The sequence below is a fragment of the Euprymna scolopes genome, chromosome 34 (genome assembly GCF_053919585.1).
Source record: "Euprymna scolopes isolate OS-2025 chromosome 34, ASM5391958v1, whole genome shotgun sequence".
NCBI classification, from domain to species: domain Eukaryota; kingdom Metazoa; phylum Mollusca; class Cephalopoda; order Sepiida; family Sepiolidae; genus Euprymna; species Euprymna scolopes.
Genome location: NC_136515.1, coordinates 29,881,953 through 29,902,186, shown reverse-complemented (window position 1 = coordinate 29,902,186; position 20,234 = coordinate 29,881,953). Strand labels below are relative to the sequence as shown.

Below are 20,234 nucleotides of genomic sequence, written 5' to 3'. Positions count from 1 at the left end.
CTTATACATACATACATAGTCATCCATATGTTATACATACATACATATATAGTGATGCATGTTATATATATATATATATATATATATATATATATATATATATATACAGTCATCCACACAGTTTTGCTGTATCGCAGCTCATCAGAGTGACTAGACTAGACTCAAGTTTTCGTAGGTCACTTGTCTGTACAGGCCAAGTTTCGCAGCCATGAAGGAGAATGGTGCCGATGAAGGCCTGGTAGATTGTAACTTTGGTGTTCAGCTTTATTTCTTTTCGAGATCAGAGCCGTAATTGAAGTTGACAGAAGGTGGTGTGAGTATTGCTGATGCAGTTGAGGATGTTTTCCTCCCCTTGGCCTATTGCAGTTATAAAGGAACCAAGATACTTGAAGCGATCCACCTTTTCAAGTGTTTCAATAATAATAATAACCGATATAATAATTGAAAATTTAAGATGCTGATCTCTCCTATCGGTGGTCAGTGAAGGAGAAATCTTTTTAGACCGAGGCAATAAGAAAATATCCCCCCTATATATCCTACCTTAATAAATATTTTCTTTACTTCTTCACCCTTTTTATTAAAATATCGTTTCCCTATTCATATATTGAAAACACATTTTTTTAGAGTTAAAAATTAAAAAGCCTACCAAAAACAATATAACTATTAAAATGTAAAATAATTATTTCTCATTTGTTCATTAAAAAGTTTTCTTTAAAGTTTTATTAAAAGGTTTTGTATAAAAACACACACCCTACATTAAAAACATAAATCTTGCCATCACAAAATAATGAACAACTCGATTTACGTTTGTTTACAGAATGCTGTATATGAAGGTCAAGCGTGTTTTGCTTTTGTATATGCAAACCTTTTTAAACTATTATTCATACTTCGTCCAAGTCAGATAATACGGGTGCACATCAGTGGGTGGGTAGGGTTCACTATATGAAAAAAACCATTGCGAGGTCCCAAAATGTTGCATATTCTCTGGAGATTCGAATGAAGAAATACTTCACAAGTGAAAACAGCTAATACAAATCTACAAGGTAAGCTATTTCTTCCAAACAATCTTTTCTGTTGGTTGCTCACTTCATAATGAGTTCCTGCTACTATTCCGGTAGCAAATATCATTCATTCTTTTACAAACATTTATTAAAAAAGGGAAATAATATGATTACAAACATTTATTCAAAAGGGGAAATAATATAATTACTCCAAAATTAACAAATAAAAAGCTTACTTTTGTCTCTTCCTTATCGGAGTGTTCTACATCTATCCAACCATCATCATTATCAGACCAACCATCTATTTCTTCATCACTACTGCATACTTCCCAGCCATCGTTATCTTCATCTTCATCATCTTCTTTTTCTTCTTCCTGCTCCTCTTCTTCGGTTTGCTTAATTATTTCATCAATGAAACCAAATTCTAGAAAATTAAAAAAAATTGTTTAAGAGATTGCATTCATTTTTAAAAACAATGCAAAATTCTTTAAATGTAAAGGAGAAAATTTTAATTCTTTTTCATTTATAAAGTCAGGTCTAAATAGCAATTTATCTGAGATATTGTTATTTAATTCGGGGTAGGTTATTTTTTGTTAGTTTCCCCCCATTATGTTATTGGCTTGAATTCATTTCAATTAATTTTTTCCCTTTAAGAGTAAGAGTAATGTTAAAAAGAATACATTTTTCCTTACTGAAATAAGTAAAAATGTAATCTTAAAAACTTTATATAAAAAAATAAAGGTTTTGCAATTTTATCTCCAAACTTTAGCAACCTGATGCATAAAATGAACTCTAAATTATTCCTTCCTTAAATCTCTACATAACATACTTTTCTAATTTTCAGTTAATCATCGATTATTATTAGATGTTATGAAGTGTAAATTATTTTTTAATGCTATATTTCTAAAGACAGAAGTGACCGTCCCATCTCTTCACGGATGCTATAGAGATTTTCATTTGTTTATTTTATGGATTCCAATAACCGATTTTCCAGATATATCACATTTTTTTTCATTTTACATGTCTAACCATTGATATCTATGGTTATAAATAATAATAATACTGCTTGATTTACTATTTTATTTTCATTAATTACTCCAAATAATATTTAATATAACAGTATTATTAAGATAACAAAATCAACACTTTCCTTACATATCTAGCTTTGCATATGCGCATTACCAATTAAATAAAACCAACACAATAAACTAATATTTAATATCTTTACAAAACAAATATGAAAGTATTAAAAAGTGGTTCACTTTATTTCTAACTTGCAATTTTTTGAAAAATAAAAAATAAGATGAGAGAAATATTCTATAAACATGATAAGCATGGAAATAAAATAAGAGGCTGACATAAGCAAAACCCATTGTAATATAGGAATACACAGGACATTACAACCATGGTGATAAAAATAATCAACTGCATTTCAAGTAAAAATTAAGTGGAAACATTTGGATTTGTTTTAGACATAACTGTCATAAACACTTAAATTTTGTGCTGTAATCTCCATGGAAGATCCTGTGAGAAACTTTTATTCCACCTAGATTATTACCTGAAATCAGCTTAGGGTGTCCTTGGTGATTCCACTTCCAGGAAAAGACAAGCCTTGTAACTATATCATCCTCAATGATAAAGTCAACACATTTTTTTTCACAAATGTAACAATCAAGAGAAAACATTAGAACTGTATGAAACTTGAATGAACGTTAGACGCAAAATTTCAACTTTCCGAGAAATGTAATAACGGGGACTGCTTTGGAACTTAACATAATTTTCAAAAATAAGTTGGAAATTAAAACTAGTCATATATTTTCATGTTTATTTTGTATTCAATTAACATGGCCTTTCTTGAATAAAAGACATTATATAATAACTTGTGACATTTTTTATACGTAAAATATGTATTTTAATTTTGATGGGCATCATCTAGCAACTTGATCATCAAATTGGTATGAATCATAAACAATACGATGACAAACAGGCATCATATCAACATTTATATGACTATGTTATCATTGATTAATAAACTCCAGGAAAGCCAGCTTGACCCTGACTATAACTAAGTGCATCAATTGTATTATTATCAAACCATAAATAGTGTTTCATATTTTTTGATAAGTATACCTGCATTGACTTCAGAATTATCTGAGTGACTTCCCTTGGATTATATCTACGTTATCACCCTTGAATTATAATGGCTACTGAGAAGAATACAAAAACGTTTTCACTCTAGTAGAAAATCAAGAATGAGGCTCCTTTTCTGGCTGGTCATTCAAGGTGTACAAAAATTTTGTTCAGCTCTTTTTAAGAGCTAACTTTCCCAAACCCTAACTAGCTTTGTTTCTAGTAATCATTGGTTGCAGTTGTATAAACTTCCAGATCACAACTTAAATATTTATTTCTAGATTGCTCACATCCTTTCTTCATGTCTTTATTGAGACATTAAAGTAACCGTTTCCGTAGCTTTTATCCCTTTATATATCATATGTTGTTGCCGTGCTAGAAAAAGCAGCATGTGATTTTGAATCTAAGCTGGTGCAAACATTTAACTTGCCCAATAAGAGGCCATCTTCCAGGTGAATTGAGGACACTACCAAAATTGATAAAAGGGACTGCCACTAGACTCTTTTTTTTTTAGGTTAGGAGACTATAGCGAACTGACTCATTCCACATGTTTCAACTCTCAAACTTAAAATGTCCATTAGCTTTAAAACTTATTTCTTTGTAATTATAATTTAATATTTAACATTAAAACAACATTTAAACAACAAATATATATGCCAAACATTATTTTAATGCAAATAAAAACATTAAAAAACAGTGTCTTTCCCATTATAATGTCAAGTTTCATACCAATCTTTATAAAAAAAAGATAAGAATCAATTTTAGCTATTGTTAGTAATTCTTTACACACGTGAGACTTGGAAAATTTTTTAAGTAAAATATAACAAAAACATTGAATTTGGTTAATAAGTTGCTTTTCAAGCTTCAGATGAGGATCAAAGTGTGGTATGTGTCTTGAGTTCAAATAAAAATAATTCTCCAGATTGAATAAAATCTAGAAATTACCATACCAGCATTTTCAATTCTTCTGAAGTTCCCCCTACCTCAGATCACTCAGGAGACAAAAGAAGGTTATTCAAATGTTCTGAGTTATAATGTGAGAAGAAGACTTCATTTGTGATTTCATATTTAAAAAATGTTTATTCACCTATAGTATCACATTTTTATCAAGAAATTTCCCACTTGTCAAAATTGATTTAAAGTGTTATATCATTAAAAAATGGTGAATTTCTAGATATTTTTGGTGTCTTTTTGGATTCTTCACCATCCAAATTTTCATGATTTTAACTTGTATGAAATTTTATTGAAGAAAATGCAAATTTATATTTTTCTGTATTTTTTCATGAATCAATCAAAATCTTTAAAATGGCCTATTTTATGAGTTGTTTGAAATTCAGAGCTCAAATTTTCAGGATTTTTTTCTTTTAATGATACCTATCATTGGTTAACACAAATAAATCAAATCTGTGGGGTAAAGGTGATCTAGTCTGGATAATTTAATATGGAATTACCTAGTTTCTTATTGCTTCAGATTGGTTTCAATATATTATTCAATACCAGGTTTACTTTTTAGGAGGCCATTATTGTCCAACATGTGCATTACTAAGGTGTCTTATTTCACACTATTCTACCTATAATTTTTATTTTGTACCACAAATGTCTTCTCTTTTCCCTCCATAATTGATAAGACGAGAATAGTAACTGAAATATAACGAGCGCTTAATCCTGAATTAGTTATATATATATATATATATATATATATAACTAATTGAAGAATTAATAGTTCAGTAAGGATTCTGAAGAAAGAAACACTTCATTTGATCATTTACCTTCTTCGTCTTCTTCATTCAATTGTTCATCATTGTTTTCCTCCTCCTTTTCTTTAACCAGAACCTCAGCACCTGGAAGATAACTTTTGGCATCTGGACAACCATAAGGGAGAATTTCCTTCTCTTGCATCGCTTCAGTGATTCGTCCCTGGAAAGCAAAAAAATAAATTCATAAAATATTTCAATATTCTTATTCTAATTTCTTATTATTTTCTTGTGGAAACCAATAAAAAAAAAAAAAAAAAATGTATTGATAGAATTGCAAAAGAAATAAAATGGAAGTTATAGTAGTTTTGAAATTTTGAAGATGGTAGCTTTCCTGCCATTGTCTAGTTGACAACAAAGATCAGACTTATTTCCTTATAGACATCAATTTTCGCATGTACTGGTAGTTGTTTTTTATGGAAATCGTTCAAGACAAGATATGAAACCACTTGATGTAAGGAGCTAAAAAAAATAAATAAAAAACCTAAAAAATAGCCAACAATATCGTTTGTCAAAAATATTGCTCATGTGAAGACAAAAAAGAATTACAAGATCAATCTACTCTTCTTTTTATTCCTCTTGTAAGAAATAAGAAAAGTTTATAAAATTCAATCAATAAAAAAAAGTAAGTAAAACATTGCAGAAATCAGAAAGAGGAGTTTTTCAAAAATGCCTGTGAAGCTCTCATCTCCAAAGAAAAAAAGATGGTATAGAACTCTTCCAAAGAAAATCTTTGTTGAGAGTAGAAGCATAAGCCAAAAAGTAAAAATCTAAACTAGCTGTGTAAAACTCATCAACTCGAACCAGACAGGAGTAAAATCATAGAAAATCATATTCTCCAAAAAATAAAAATAAAGAAAACATTAAAACATTTTTCAAAAATTAATTTCACTGGACCGATTTTAAAGCAATTAAAATCAAAGAAAAAAAAATAAATGTCTTCATGAACTTCAGAAGATTATAAAAAAAAATTAGAAATAGCTTTCAACTTCTAAAAGCAGAGAAACTGTCAGACATTTTGTATGTGTTAAAATTATTGGAAATATGCACACAGATGAAGATTTAGTGGTAAACGAAAAAGATCCCTGTGTATGTTTCAAGGAAAGCCAAGTTCTATTGCAGTTTTTATTTTTTTTAAAAATGATAATTAAACAAGTTTTTACACTAGTTCTTCAGCTTGGAATTTCAAATATCATATAAATATCAGATAAAAAGCTAATTTGGTCTGTTTATATATATATATATATATATATATATATATATATATATGTACAGCGTGAGGGAAACAGATGTTTTTAAAGAAAACAAAACCCTGCGGATATTTCAACAAAGACTACCTTCCTCACTCCCTATCGTTTACTCAAGTAGAGCAATGAGCAATCTGTTTACCATGACTCACCCTGTAAAAAGCAACGTTGTCTATGTGTCATGATTAAACAGTTAATCTAAGAGACAAACTAATCACAGATTTAGAATCAGAACCTCACTGATGTAAAAAGTTCTTAAATCTATTTTTAAAAGTGATTTAAAAATTAAAAGTACATAAAACTAACATGTGAAAAAATCTTCCAACATTTCTAGAATTCCCTTTCAGTTTAATATTTTCTGTCAAATAACTGAACAAATAGGTTAAAAAGATAAAAATATTTTTGTTTGATTGGTGGCCATGTGGATAAAGTGTTGATCTTTAATTCTAATGGTTTGTTATATTTCGGCATTCAAATCTCACTTTCTTGTTGTTATTGCATTCTAGTTATTTCCCAGCTGATATCATAAATTATCATAAAACTGAATGCTGCACTTTTTATAAAATTACTTTTTTTACAATTTAAAGTAAAATTATTTTTATTATTGAAATTTAAAGTAAAATTATTTTATTGCAATTTAAAATAAAATTATATCATTGAAATTTAAAATAAAATTATTTTATTGCAATTTAAAGTAAAATTATTTTATTGAAATTTAAAGTAAAATTATTTATATTATTGAAATTTAAAATAAAATTATTTTATTGCAATTTAAAGTAAAATTATTTTATTGAAATTTAAAGTAAAATTATTTATATTATTGCAATTTAAAATAAAATTATTTTATTGCAATTTAAAGTAAAATTATTTTATTGAAATTTAAAGTAAAATTATTTATATTATTGCAATTTAAAATAAAATTATTTTATTGCAATTTAAAGTAAAATTATTTTATTGAAATTTAAAGTAAAACAAAAAGAAAAGAAAAAATGTTTCATTTAAATTGATGTGCAGAAGAAAGAGAAATACAGCACTTATGGACACTTGAGCTTGTTGATATTTTCAGAAAAAAGAAATAGAGAATTGGATAAATGAATTTCAGTATTGTTTTATGAAACAAATTTGTTACATATAAAAAAAAACAGACTATCCTCCATAATAATGCATTTAGTAGAATAAATTATTTATTGCAAATTTGGCTGTACTGATTTCATATGTGATTGGTTTAACGGTTTTCTCACTTACTCTGTCTTTCTTGTGTAGAATGGTTGGGTTTACTTGTCTGACCATCATAATCAAACCTCGGCTTGCCATTGATACAGCTAAAAATAAAAACAATAGCAAAAATCATAAAAGCTTGATAAAATTAAGAAAAGCTTACAAGAAATGAACATTTATTATCATCAACATCTTAATATGAAAACATTTGTTTTTTGATAAGGACCAGATTAATTGAACTCTATCATTTCAATTTCATTTAGAGATACTTTTTTATTGTAAAGAAATAAATGTGAACAATTTTATTTTTGCAGGTTATTAAATTATATGAAGAAAATAAATTGGGAAATTTACAAGATATTTTTTTAGATTTGGAAAAGTGATTATATATATATATATATATATATATATATATATATATATATATATATATATATCCTTCTACATGCCGACTTTTGGTTGTTGATATTGTCATACTAATAATGTCCACTGACTTGGCATCTATAAATACTTAATTTCTCCCAATTCTTGTGTTAATTGCCAGTAAAATGTTAACCTACAAAGTCAATGGTGACTTTGTGACTGGGTTCATATCTTCACCAGCAATTCTCACTTTCTGCACTGATGATTGCATAAGCATGAAACAGATGTGTCTGTGGTATAAAAATAATTGTTGATATTTATTTTTACAAACATTATATAATTTTTTCATATATCCACATAAAATGTTATAAGGAGATATAATTGCCATATATATAAGTTAGGAAAATATATGTATTCCACACACATTATATATATATATATTTTCTTCATCCAGTTTTGGTATTTAGAGTGCTGTGTTCCGGGACGGAAATAGCATGCAACAGCTTATGTCTCCAATCTATTTTGGTTGGTTGTTTAGTTTATTGGCCTATCAACAGCTGCATGGTCATTTAAGGCCAAATAAGTTCTTTTTTTTTTGTTTTTTTATTTTTTTTTATTGGGGTTGGGTAAGGTAGGTGTTCTTTATTTTCCAATATGGCGAGGTGAGATTGGAGGAAGGTTAGTAAAAGATTTGGGTTGAATTTTTTTTTTTAAGGTAGATTTATATTTTGGAGAAGAGATTTACCTCTTTCAAGTAATTTAGAATTGTTTTTTACCTCTTTCAAGTAATTTAGAATTGTTTTTTCATTTATATTTTCAAAGAGATCTTTAATGTTGTTAGTGCTGTAGTGTTTTTGGTGTAGGGGAGCTAGGTCAATGCAGTTAGTTAGAAAATGTTTAACGGTGTAGCTTTCTTGGCAAGGTAGGCATTCAGGTGGATTTTCTCCTTTTAATAGGAATGAGTGGATGATATTTGTGAGCCCTGTTCTTAATCTTGTAATAATCACCTCTTCTTTCCGGTTTAGTTTAGATTTGGGACTCCATTCTCCAAGTGTATGTTTGATTTCTTGTAGCTTGTTTTTTGTATAAGTGTTCCATTGTTGTTGTCATTTTGTTTTGATGTATAGATTTATCATTGGTTTTAAGTCTGTGTAGGGGATTTTTATGTTGGATATTTCCAGGTTTAGTGACTCTTTAGTAGCTAGGTCAGCTTTTGTTGGTGGGTTGTTTTTTGTTTTACGGCATATCAACTCTTTTCAGGTTATTTAATGCCGAATCCAAAGATTTAAGAAAATTTTTTTAATAGAATGTATTTGTTGTTTTCAAGTCGGTTTCTATTTAACCCATAGTTGGGACCCTAACAGGTACTACTACTCCGGGTCAGAGTGGACCTGGGGGCAATGGCAATTAAAGGGTGGCTCCACACTCTCCAAAGCCCGCAAGCTGGGGCCTCATCACTGGATATAGTTTAAGGTCATATCCAGGACCTAGGTCAGCTTTTGTGTTTCCTAGGATACCAATATGGCTTGAGATCCAACATAGGATGATTTGTTTTTGAGTATGGAGAAAATCAAGTTTGTTTAATAGATTAGTTATTAGTGGATTGCGAGTGTTCTTTTCTTTTAATGAAGTTAGAACTGATAAAGAGTCCGAAAATATTATAAACTTGTTTGCTTGATCGGCACTTATAATATTAAGAACCAGGTTTATTGTTGAGACTTCAGCACTAAAGATGGAAGACCTATCAGGTAGGTATTTTTGGATTTTTCTTTGCTGATAAATAGCAGAGCTTCCGACTTTTTCTTTGGTTTCAGCCCCATCAGTATAAATGTGTTCATAATCCGGATAGTCATGAAGGATGTTGTGTATTTTTTCCATAAAGATGGGTTTAATTGTGTTGGATTTGGGGTGTTTTGATAGATTTAATAGTATAGTAGTACGTTTTGGATGTTCGGGTGGGTTTATAGAGGTTTTGGAAAGCCAGGGTGGATGTTTGAGTGTAGAAGCTTTGTGGATTTGTGAGATGTTAATTTTGGCTTTGTCTTTTATTTCTTTCATGTGGAGACCATAAGGCTTGATTGCTTTTTCTTTTTTTTGGAATAGGGTTTGGTGTCTGGGGTGAGAGACACTCTGGTATATAGGGCTCCAGATGTTAGATGCAAGTTTTGTATAATTTTGTCCATCTCATTTCAAGTGTTCATTCATTTCTGCATAGACTCTCAACTGGTGTAGTGGTAAATGCTCCAAGTGCTCGTCGAAGTCCTTGGTGGTGAATTGTGTTGAGTTCTCTGATGTATGATTTTCTTGTTGCGCTATAGATAAAGCAGCCATAGTCCAACTTTGATCTTATCAGTGTTTGGTAGAGTTTTAGAATTGTTTTGCGATCAGCTCCCCAGTTTATATGAGTTATGGTTCTCACAAGTTGCATCCTTTAGTTGCATTCTTTTCTTAAGTATTTAATGTGGGGTATGAAGGTGAGTTTTTTGTCAAAGGTGATTCCAAGATATTTGTATTGATTTGTAACTGTTAGTTTATTGTTAATTTTTAGCTCAGGGTCAGGATGCATTTTTCTATGTTGGCAGAAGTGGACACATTTTGTTTTTGTTTGAGCAAAGCTGAAGCCGTTTTTGGTCGTCCAGCTTCTAATTTTGTTGATGCATAGTTGGAGGTGTCGTTTAATAGTGTTCATATGTTTTGGCCTTAAAACTTATCATGAGATCGTCAACATAGATGGCATAGTTTGTTCTGGAGTTTATGTTATTAGCTATATTGTTTATTTTCATATAAAAAGTGTGACTGAAAGAATTCCACCTTGAAGAACTCCCAGTTTTTGTTTCTGAGATGTTTCCTAGTCTTACTTGGAAGGTTCTGTCACTCAGATAGTTTTAAATAAATGTTGTCATTCTGCCTTTTAGACCTAGTTCATTCAGGTCTTTTAATATTCTGTACTTCCAAGTGGTATCGAAGGCTTTTTCTATGTCAAAGAAAACTGTTATCACATGAAGGCTTCTCTAATATAGGTTTCCAAATTTATGATGTGGTCAATAGGGCTTCTGCTTGCTGTTCAGAGATTACTTGATTTCTTTCTAGATACCGGGTTACTCATCTATTGATCATTCGCTCGAAGGTTTTGCAAGTGCAATGGGACGGTAGTTTATTGCATCTGAGGGGTCTTTTGAAGGTATGGGAATTATAATGGCGTGCCTCCAAATGTCAGGGAATTTTTCATTGATCCAGATATCATTGAAAATTTTGAGGAGGTATTCTTTTGATTTCATTGGCAATTCTTTTAGGAAGACATAGGGGATTTCATCGGGTCCGGCTGTTGAATTATGGGTTTTTTTGAGAGATTCTTCTAATTCGTACATAGTAAGGATTTGATTGTAGTATTCAGTGTTGTCTGAAGCAGATTTGTTGTTGTTCTGCTTAGTTTTTGATGACTTGGAATTCTTTGTTCTTATTGGTTGGTAAGGAATTTTTGGCAAAGTTTTCTGCTAAGATTTCAACTATTTTTTTCTTTGTTAGTGATTTTGATATTGTTATGGATGAGATGTTTATTAGCTTGTTTAGTGTATTTCCCAGTAATTTTGTTTATCATCTTCCATATTTCCTTAGATTTGGTGTTTGAATTTAGTTGGCTGACATAAGTTTGCCATGTTGATTGTTTAGCTTGCTTAATGGTTCTGCGAGCTTTGGCTCTATTTTTTTGTTATTTCTAAATTTTCTTTAGTTGGTTGGCTGTTAAATTTTCTGAGTGCTGTTCGTCTGGCTCTGAGTGCTTCTTTGCAATCTTTATTATACCAAGGCTTGTTGTATCTTGTTGATAGGGAGCTTTTAGTAATAGTTTTCTCAGCTATAATATTTAGTGTTGGTGAAGTGAATGATGTCATCTTCTTGAATTAGCTTCTTGCACTAGGTCTGTGTGGCACATTTTGTAAAAATCTTCCCAGTTGGCCTTATGCAAGTACCATCAAGGTGTTTTAGTGTCATTCTCTGGTTCTTGACCTTCTAGGATGATTGGGAAGTGATCACTCCCACAGGTCTCATGATGTACTTTACATTTATATTCTGTGAAGATGCTGGGTTTGGATATAGTGAGGTCAATAGCCGAGAATGTTCCAGAGCTGGGGTGAAGATAGGTGCTTGTTCTGTTGTTAAACAGACAGTTTTCATCTTGAAAATTTTCCAATAATTTTACCTTTTCTGCTTGTTTGTTTGTTTCCCCATAGTTCATTGTGGCTATTAAAGTCACCCATGAGGATAAAAGGTTTAGGGAGTTGTTGGATCAATAAGTTCAAGTCTGTTTTATTTAAGTTTTCGTTAGGTGGTAGGTATAGGGAGCAGATTGTTAGTGGTTTTCTTAGACTGATGGTTACTGCAATGGCTTGTAGAGTTGTATTCAGTTTGGTTTCGCTTTGAATAATATTATTATTAATTAGAATGGATACTCCTCTGGAAGCTCTGTTTCCTTGTTTGTGTATATAGTCGTAGGTTGTGTATCATTTGATATGTAGTGTGTTCTGAATTTTCCTATAAGTTTCTTGTAGGCCTATGACTGCTGGGTGAAAAGAGGCAATGAGAAGGTTCAATTCGTCGAAATTAGCCTTTTCACCTCTAATGTTCCATTGAAGAAATACTGGTTTATAGGTCATTGGTGGTGAGGTTATGATACTCTGTGGTGTTTTCTTTTTGTTTTTTTTTTCATTTAGGTCTTCAAGTTGATTATGGGTTTTAGTATTGGTGTTGATATAAGTGTAAGTTGTTGAGGGTTTTCAATTAGCTTTGTTTTTTAATTCTGTTTTTGGCTTGTCTTCTGTTTGGTCTTTTGTTTCATTTTTTTTGTTTGGGGATTTGGAACTGGAATTAGTATGGGATTATATGTCTATTTCGTTTTGGTTTTTCTTTTGTTTTGACAGTGATCGATGGGGGGTTTCTTGATTTAATGTTTCTGTTTGTTGGTTTGGGTATTCTGTTTCCATTTCATCTTCAAGTTCAGTTTGATTTTTAGGAATTGGGGTTCTAGATCTGGAGTTTGAATAGGATCTTATAACTGTTTTGTTTTGGTCTTTCTTTTGTTTTGATGGTGTTCGATAGGAAGATTCTTGTTTTGGGGTTTCTGTTTGTTGACTTGGATATTCAGTCTCCATTTCATCAGGTTCTGTTCAACTTTTTGGGAGTTTCTATTTTTTGTTTTGCTGGTTTATTATTTGGCTTTAAGAAAATTTGTTCTTGGGAACATTGGCCTTTAAGAGGGGAGGTTTGGGTTTGGGAGGAGACAAATACTTTATTGGGTTCTTTTCTAGTTTTAATTTTTCTAGTTTTTGAAAATGTTGTATTTTTAGTTTTTTTTGGAAGTTAAGCAATTCGTTTGGTTCTAGCTGCATCAGATTTTCAATAAGTTTGTTGTATTTATCAAACTGGTTGGTGGGATTTATTTTTTTTGTTATTTTCGCGTTTTATTTCTTATGACTCCTTCCACTATGGTCTTCGCTTCTAAGTAAGATATATTTCGTTTTTGCTTTGTGGCTAAGATTTCTTTTTCAGTTTTTTGAATAGGCAGGGTGCTCGCCTTGGCAGTTTATACATTTGGATTCGCGACATTCTTGTTCATTATGACTTATTTCTTTAAAGCCACATTTAGTGCACGTGGGATGACCTCTCCAGGCAATCTCTATAGTGACAGAATTTTTGACAGTTGAAACATCTCAGAAGATCTGGGATGTATATTTCAACTAGTTCTATGGTGTAACCGATTTTAATTTTAGGTGGAATTTTTGGAGTGTTAAATGTAATAATGTAATAATGGAATAATGTAATAATGTAATAATGGAATAATGGAATAATGTAATAATGTAATAATGGAATAATGTAATAATGTAATAATGGAATAATGTAATAATGTAATAATGTAATAATGGAATAATGGAATAATGGAAGTATGAGTTGATATTTTTTCTGAATTTTTCTTTACATAGATTCTTTTATACTTAATGACTTCTTGTTTGCTTTTCTCAGTTCGTTCTGGATTTCTTCTGGTGAAACAAGTGATAGTTCCCGGCTTCGGATAACTCCTTTGGATTGATTTAGTCTATTGTGTGGGATGACTTTAATATTAATGTTATGGAAAGTTTTTATATTTTCTAAGTTTAGGCTTTGGCTTATTGTCTCAATCTTGATTAATAGGTTTTTTTTTTGGTTTTTTTTTTTTTAACCATTTTTATTTTCCTAGTTAGTACTTTTTCAATGAGAAAAGGGGATAATTTTGACATCAGAGTTTCATCCAGTGATTCTAATACATAGTACTTGGGGAAATCTGAATTTTCCTCACTTTCTGAATCCGATAAGGAGCGTTTGTTTTTTGTTTTTGTTTTGGCATAAATATGGATAAGAGTTTTGTTGCCTGTGTTCCTCACCCACCTAGGAGCCCAATATTGGGACTTGTCAAGGCGGAAACCCATTCGCCTTGACAGAGGGCTATACAGGCAATATACTCAGTCAAGTATGAAATACCGAGCATCTGTCATTACCCAAATTTCACTACCCAAATCTAGAGTGAAAAAAGTTGTGTTTGCAGCCATGTCAGAATTGGGTTCTACACTTGCTGATTGACACTTGGCCAGCGCTTTCAACCGTCTACTTTGGAGGTGAAGTTTTGTTAGTTTCTATGGTTTTGTTTGAGAGGATTTCTTTTACTAATTTTAAAATTCTCAGTTTAGTCCAAACCATTGATAGTAGACATAGGGCTTGACCTGACCAGCCAATTGATCGGATCGGGCCCCTCCGACCGCCCGTATAACCAAGGTAAGGGTCAAAGTGATGTGTTGGGAAGAGGATGTTCATGAACTCGTCCTCCAATCATCAGAATTCTGTTCCAAAGTGTCACAGGTCGCCACCCACGACAAACAGGTGGCCCCACTGAGTAGTAATACACACGGACGAAAAAACGCTTTGGATAATCACAGATTTCAAGGTAGTTCTACTAAAATAGCCATATTTTTTAAACCAAAGCACTTCAAGTCTTCAAATTACTACTGTTTTGTTCGGAAATGAATATACTTTCAAATGAATTAATAAATATGAATGTACATTATATATTTTAAGAGTTTTAAGTAGTAATACACACGGACGAAAAAACGCTTTGGATAATCACAGATTTCAAGGTAGTTCTACTAAAATAGCCATATTTTTTAAACCAAAGCACTTCAAGTCTTCAAATTACTACTGTTTTGTTCGGAAATGAATATACTTTCAAATGAATTAATAAATATGAATGTACATTATATATTTTAAGAGTTTTGAGCAAATAAAGTGATAAAAATGTGAACGTCATAAAATGGCGTTTTCGGTAAGGTTTTGTAATGACCCCCCCTGTTTTCTAAAGGTCCGTACCGTGATTGTATGAAGAATTTCGTCATGAAATTTGGGAACCAATTAGAAGAGGTGTTAATCTTAATACTGTCAAGTGTCCGAAATATTTTTGACCATTTCTTTTTTTGTCGTGTTAAAAATAAGACTTTAATATGACGAGTATTGAACATTTTGAAAAAAAAATTATTCGGACACCCAGTAGTAAGTAAATCAATCTTTTTACTATCTTTATCAATTAAAAGTATTATTTTATGTTGAGTAGGACCGCGGTAATTGATAATTTAAAAGGACCTACTCGAAAAAAAAATTGTTTATATTTCTCGAATTTGGTCAAATGAAGTTAGTATTTTAAAGAAGCAGCAGCAGCTCCAGCCTGTAGAATCAGCCATAGCACAGCACAGTGTAAACAACACGCGTTCTTTAATTTTTATTCAAGAACGAATTAAGAAAAATATGAAAATATGAATATAAATGTTCTTATACATTTAATGAGAGCTATTTTGTTATCAGAATAACATTAGTTTAGAACTATTCGGTTTTCAGAATGTATAATAACAATCCCAACCAATTCGGCATTATGAATCTGTTGCAATTTCTTACATTGCTCGTCAAATTTAAAAACATGGTTAAAAAAACAAAAACTACAATTAGGAAGCTTGCATGCACTTTTATTCTTTAAATTAGTCTTGAACAACGAATTAAAACAATGTTTTACTGTGAACAGCCACAAATGTTTTTTTTTTTAAATCAAAATAAGTATCAAAATCTCGTTCATACATAGATTCGAAAAAGTTGTCAAAAAACAAATATATAACAAATAAATGTTATCAAAGGCAAGATAAGTTACTTTTCTACCTAACTGGATATATTTTTTGTGTTTTTATTCAATGTAACATGTTTATTCAGCTCGAAATACATACAGTGTTTACCGATGTATTGGAAAATTAAAAATAGTGCCCGGCCCGACTCTCTTTGACATGGTAAGTTTGAGAAAAGGAGTTAAAAATAAAAAAAAACTATACAAAATACTGTTAAAAACTCACCGAATATATGTCAGCCTATGTCACGGTAACATATTGAGCGAGTTTCTAGCAGTATTTTGTCTACTTTTTTATTTTTAACTCTTTTCCCCAAACTCACCGTTTCAAGAGAGTCGGGCGGCGGGCGCCATTTTAAATTTTCCAAAACATTAGTAAACACTGTTTTCAAGCTGAATAAACATGTTACATTAAATAAAAACACTAAAAAATTATCCAGTTAGGTAGAAAAGTAACTTGCTTTTGATAACATTTATTTGTTATATATTTGTTTTTTTTGACAACTTTTTCGAATCTATGTGTATAGTAATACAAACCCTCAAAATCTATATCAATATTCTTGAAATTTTAAAAGCAGTTAGAAAACACATCAAACTACAATTAGGAAGCTTTCTATTTTGTTATTTTTTTTTCTACTTATTAAGCGAAAGATATTTTACAACCTGCTCCAGCGTAGTATAAACGGCCTATGGAATTAACACCTTCAACCTCGAAAATAGAAATCAACAAATTTTTGAACGCTCTCTTTGAAAAAAAGCTCTCTTAACTTTACCTCTAATACAAATTATGTGTGGCAAGTCTCCTCCTAAAACACTCTTTAACCCTAACAATAACACTAAGTTCGAGTGGCAAGCGCCCCCCCAACAAAATACCTCTGTAAGCCACATACAAGCATCTAAAACAAACAAACAAAAAATAGACCCTTCCTTAAAGAAAAATACACATAAAAATAAATTGGTTAACTGTCCTAAAATGCTAGAATGGCCAGGAAATGATGAATTATTTTACATTAAATTTTTGTGAAACTAACCGCTCCCCCTCTAATATTGTTTTTGTTAGCTTTGTCTCTGTCAAGTTTTCAGTATGTTCGCACATAATTTTCCTTAGCCCTACAATTAATTCAAAGACCGAATGGCAACCCTCCTCATATTCTCATTGCATAGAAACCCTCTTAAAACTACACATAATCATCTTAAAAAAAAAAAAGCATGCATATTTTCCCATAGAAAAAAAAAGTTAACTGCCCTAAAATGCTAGAATGACCTGTAATAGGAACTTATTTTACATTCAATTCTAAAATAATTTGTTTATCTTTCATTAAAGTATTTCATGGCATTTTATACATAATTTCCTAAAAAGGTAGAATCACATTTTGGAGGGGTGGTCAGGAGTTGAGTGGGGTTAAACAGAAGGTGTTAATCTACAATAATACCAAGGAAATATTGCAATATATTCATTTTTAAATGGTCTTATGTTTAGATTTAAGTTTTTTGTACATAAAGCACATTACAATTCAACTTTGAGTTCTCCAACTTCTTTTCTGTTTATGGATACATGGCATTTTTAAGGAATTGCTGCATATTTATGCACATTTACTGCAGATTATTTGGAAACCATAAACTTTGGGAGATTTTCAGTTGCATATTCTGATTCCTTGTACAAAAATACACTTATATGGTAAATTTCATTTCTTAGTCTTGTGTTTTAACAAAGATATGACATTTTTACTGAAAAAGTAGTGCAAAAAATGTGACGAAACGCATATGGTCTTAAAGAGGGAAAAATATCCAAACGTGTGAGGCACAAAAATAGCCATAACTTCCTTAATTTTAATCAGATTTCAAAAATTTAAAAAGATTCTTTCTTAGCTCATCAAGCTCTTTCTATGCATACCAATATTGAAATATTCAATGCTATTTCAATTTTTTCATGTGTATTGCTATTTTAAGCAAATAAAGTGATAAAAATGTGAACGTCATAAAATGGCGTTTTCGGTAAGGTTTTGTAATGACCCCCCCCCCTGTTTTCTAAAGGTCCGTACCGTGATTGTATGAAGAATTTCGTCATGAAATTTGGGAAGCAATCAGAAGAGGTGTTAATCTTAATACTGTCAAGTGTCCGAAATATTTTTGACCATTTCTTTTTTTGTCGTGTTAAAAATAAGACTTTAATATGACGAGTATCGAACATTTTGAAAAAAAAATTCTTCGGACACCCAGTAGTAAGTAAATCAATCTTTTTACTATCTTTATCAATTAAAAGTATTATTTTATGTTGAGTAGGACCACGGTAATTGATAATTTAAAAGGACCTACCCGAAAAAAAAATTGTTTCTATTTCTCGAATTTGGTCAAATGAAGTTAGTATTACTAGAAGCAGCAGCAGCAGCTCCAGCCTGTAGAATCAGCGATAGCACAGTGTAAACAACACGCGTTTTTAATTTTTATTCAAGAACGAATTAAGAAAAACATGAAAATATGAATATAAATGTTCTTATGTTTAATTAGAGCTATTTTGTTATCAGAATAACATTAGTTTAGAACTATTTGGTTATCAGAATGTATAATAACAACAATCCCAACCAATTCGACATTATGAATCTGTTGCAATTTCTCACATTTCTCGTCAAATTTAAAAACATGGTTAAAAAAAACAAAATAAACTTTTGTAGATATATAGCTTGCATGCACTTTTATTCTTTAAATTAGTTTTGAACAGCGAATTAAAACAATGTTTTACTGCGAACAGCCACAAATGTTTTTTTTTTCAAAATCAAAATAAGTATCAAAATCTCGTTTATACATAGATTCGAAAAAGTTGTCAAAAAACAAATATATAACAAATAAATGTTATCAAAGGCAAGATAAGTTACTTTTCTACCTAACTGGATAATTTTCTAATGTTTTTATTTAATGTAACATGTTTATTCAGCTCGAAAAATGTACAGTGTTTACCGATGTATTGGAAAATTAAAAATGGCGCCCGGCCCGACCCTCTTTGACACGGTAAGTTTGAGAAAAGGAGTTAAAAATTAAAAAAAACTATACAAAATACTATTAAAAACTCACCGAATATATGTCAGCCTATGTCACGGTAACATATATTGAGCGAGTTTCTAGCAGTATTTTGTCTACTTTTTTATTTTTAACTCTTTTCCCCAAACTTACCGTTTCAAGAGAGTCGGGCGCCATTTTAAATTTTTTCAAAACATCGGTAAACACTGTTTTCAAGCTGAATAAACATATTACATTAAATAAAAACACTAAAAAATTATCCAGTTAGGTAGAAAAGTAACTTGCTTTTGATAACATTTATTTGTTATATATTTGTTTTTTTGACAACTTTTTTGAATCTGTGTATAGTAATACAAACCCTCAAAATCTATATCAATATTCTTGAAATTTTAAAAGCAGTTAGAAAACACATCAAACTACAATTAGGAAGCTTTTTATTTCGTTATTTTTTTTTTCTACTTATTAAGCGAAAGATATTTTTACAACCTGCTCTAGCGTAGTATAAACGGCCTATGGAATTAACACCTTCAACCTCGAAAATAAAAATCAACAAATTTATGGAATTTTCTTTGAAATTTCGCAATGCAGTTTCTTATTAAATTAAAACTAAATATAACATTTGCTGACTTATTTACCTGTCGAATACACACACACATATATATATATATATAACTTTTTGTAAAATATTTATTTGAAATGGAAACGGCATTTTGCAGTTAGGACAACAAAACAAAAATGAAGTAATGGTTCGTATTCCTAAAACACTCTTTAACTCTAACAATAACACTAAGTTCGAGTGGCAAGCCCCCCCCCCAACAAAATACCTCTGTAAGCCACATACAAGCATCTAAAACAAACAAACAAAAAATAGATCCTTCCTTAAAGAAAAATACACATAAAAATAAATTGGTTAACTGTCCTAAAATGCTAGAATGGCCAGGAAATGGTGAATTATTTTACATTAAATTTTTGTGAAACTAACCGCTCCCCCCTCTAATATTGTTTTTGTTAGCTTTGTCTCTGTCAAGTTTTCAGTATGTTCACACATAATTTTCCTTAGCCCTACAATTAATTCAAAGTCCGAATGGCAACCCTCCCCATATTCTCATTGCATAGAAACCCTCTTAAAACTACACATAATCATCTTAAAAAAAAAAAAAAAAAAAAAAAAAGCATGCATATTTTCCCATAGAAAAAAACAAACAGTTAACTGCCCTAAAATGCTAGAATGACCTGTAATAGGAAATTATTTTACATTCAATTCTAAAATAATTTGTTTATCTTTCATTAAAGTTTTTCATGGCATTTTATACATAATTTC

The 20,234-nt window shown here is 30.6% G+C and overlaps 1 protein-coding gene across 1 annotated transcript in view; it reads right to left on the bottom strand.

Moving 5' to 3' along the window:
* LOC145259150 (protein SDA1 homolog) overlaps positions 1-20,234 on the bottom strand; it is a 167,055-nt gene that overhangs the window by 27,590 nt on the left and 119,231 nt on the right. Inside the window, exons 16-18 of the mRNA XM_080116859.1 lie at positions 7,378-7,454; positions 4,901-5,048; positions 1,238-1,425 (exon numbers count right to left, since the gene is read on the bottom strand). Coding sequence (XP_079972985.1) covers positions 1,238-1,425; positions 4,901-5,048; positions 7,378-7,454 — 413 coding nt within the window. The remainder of the gene's footprint in view (positions 1-1,237; positions 1,426-4,900; positions 5,049-7,377; positions 7,455-20,234) is intronic.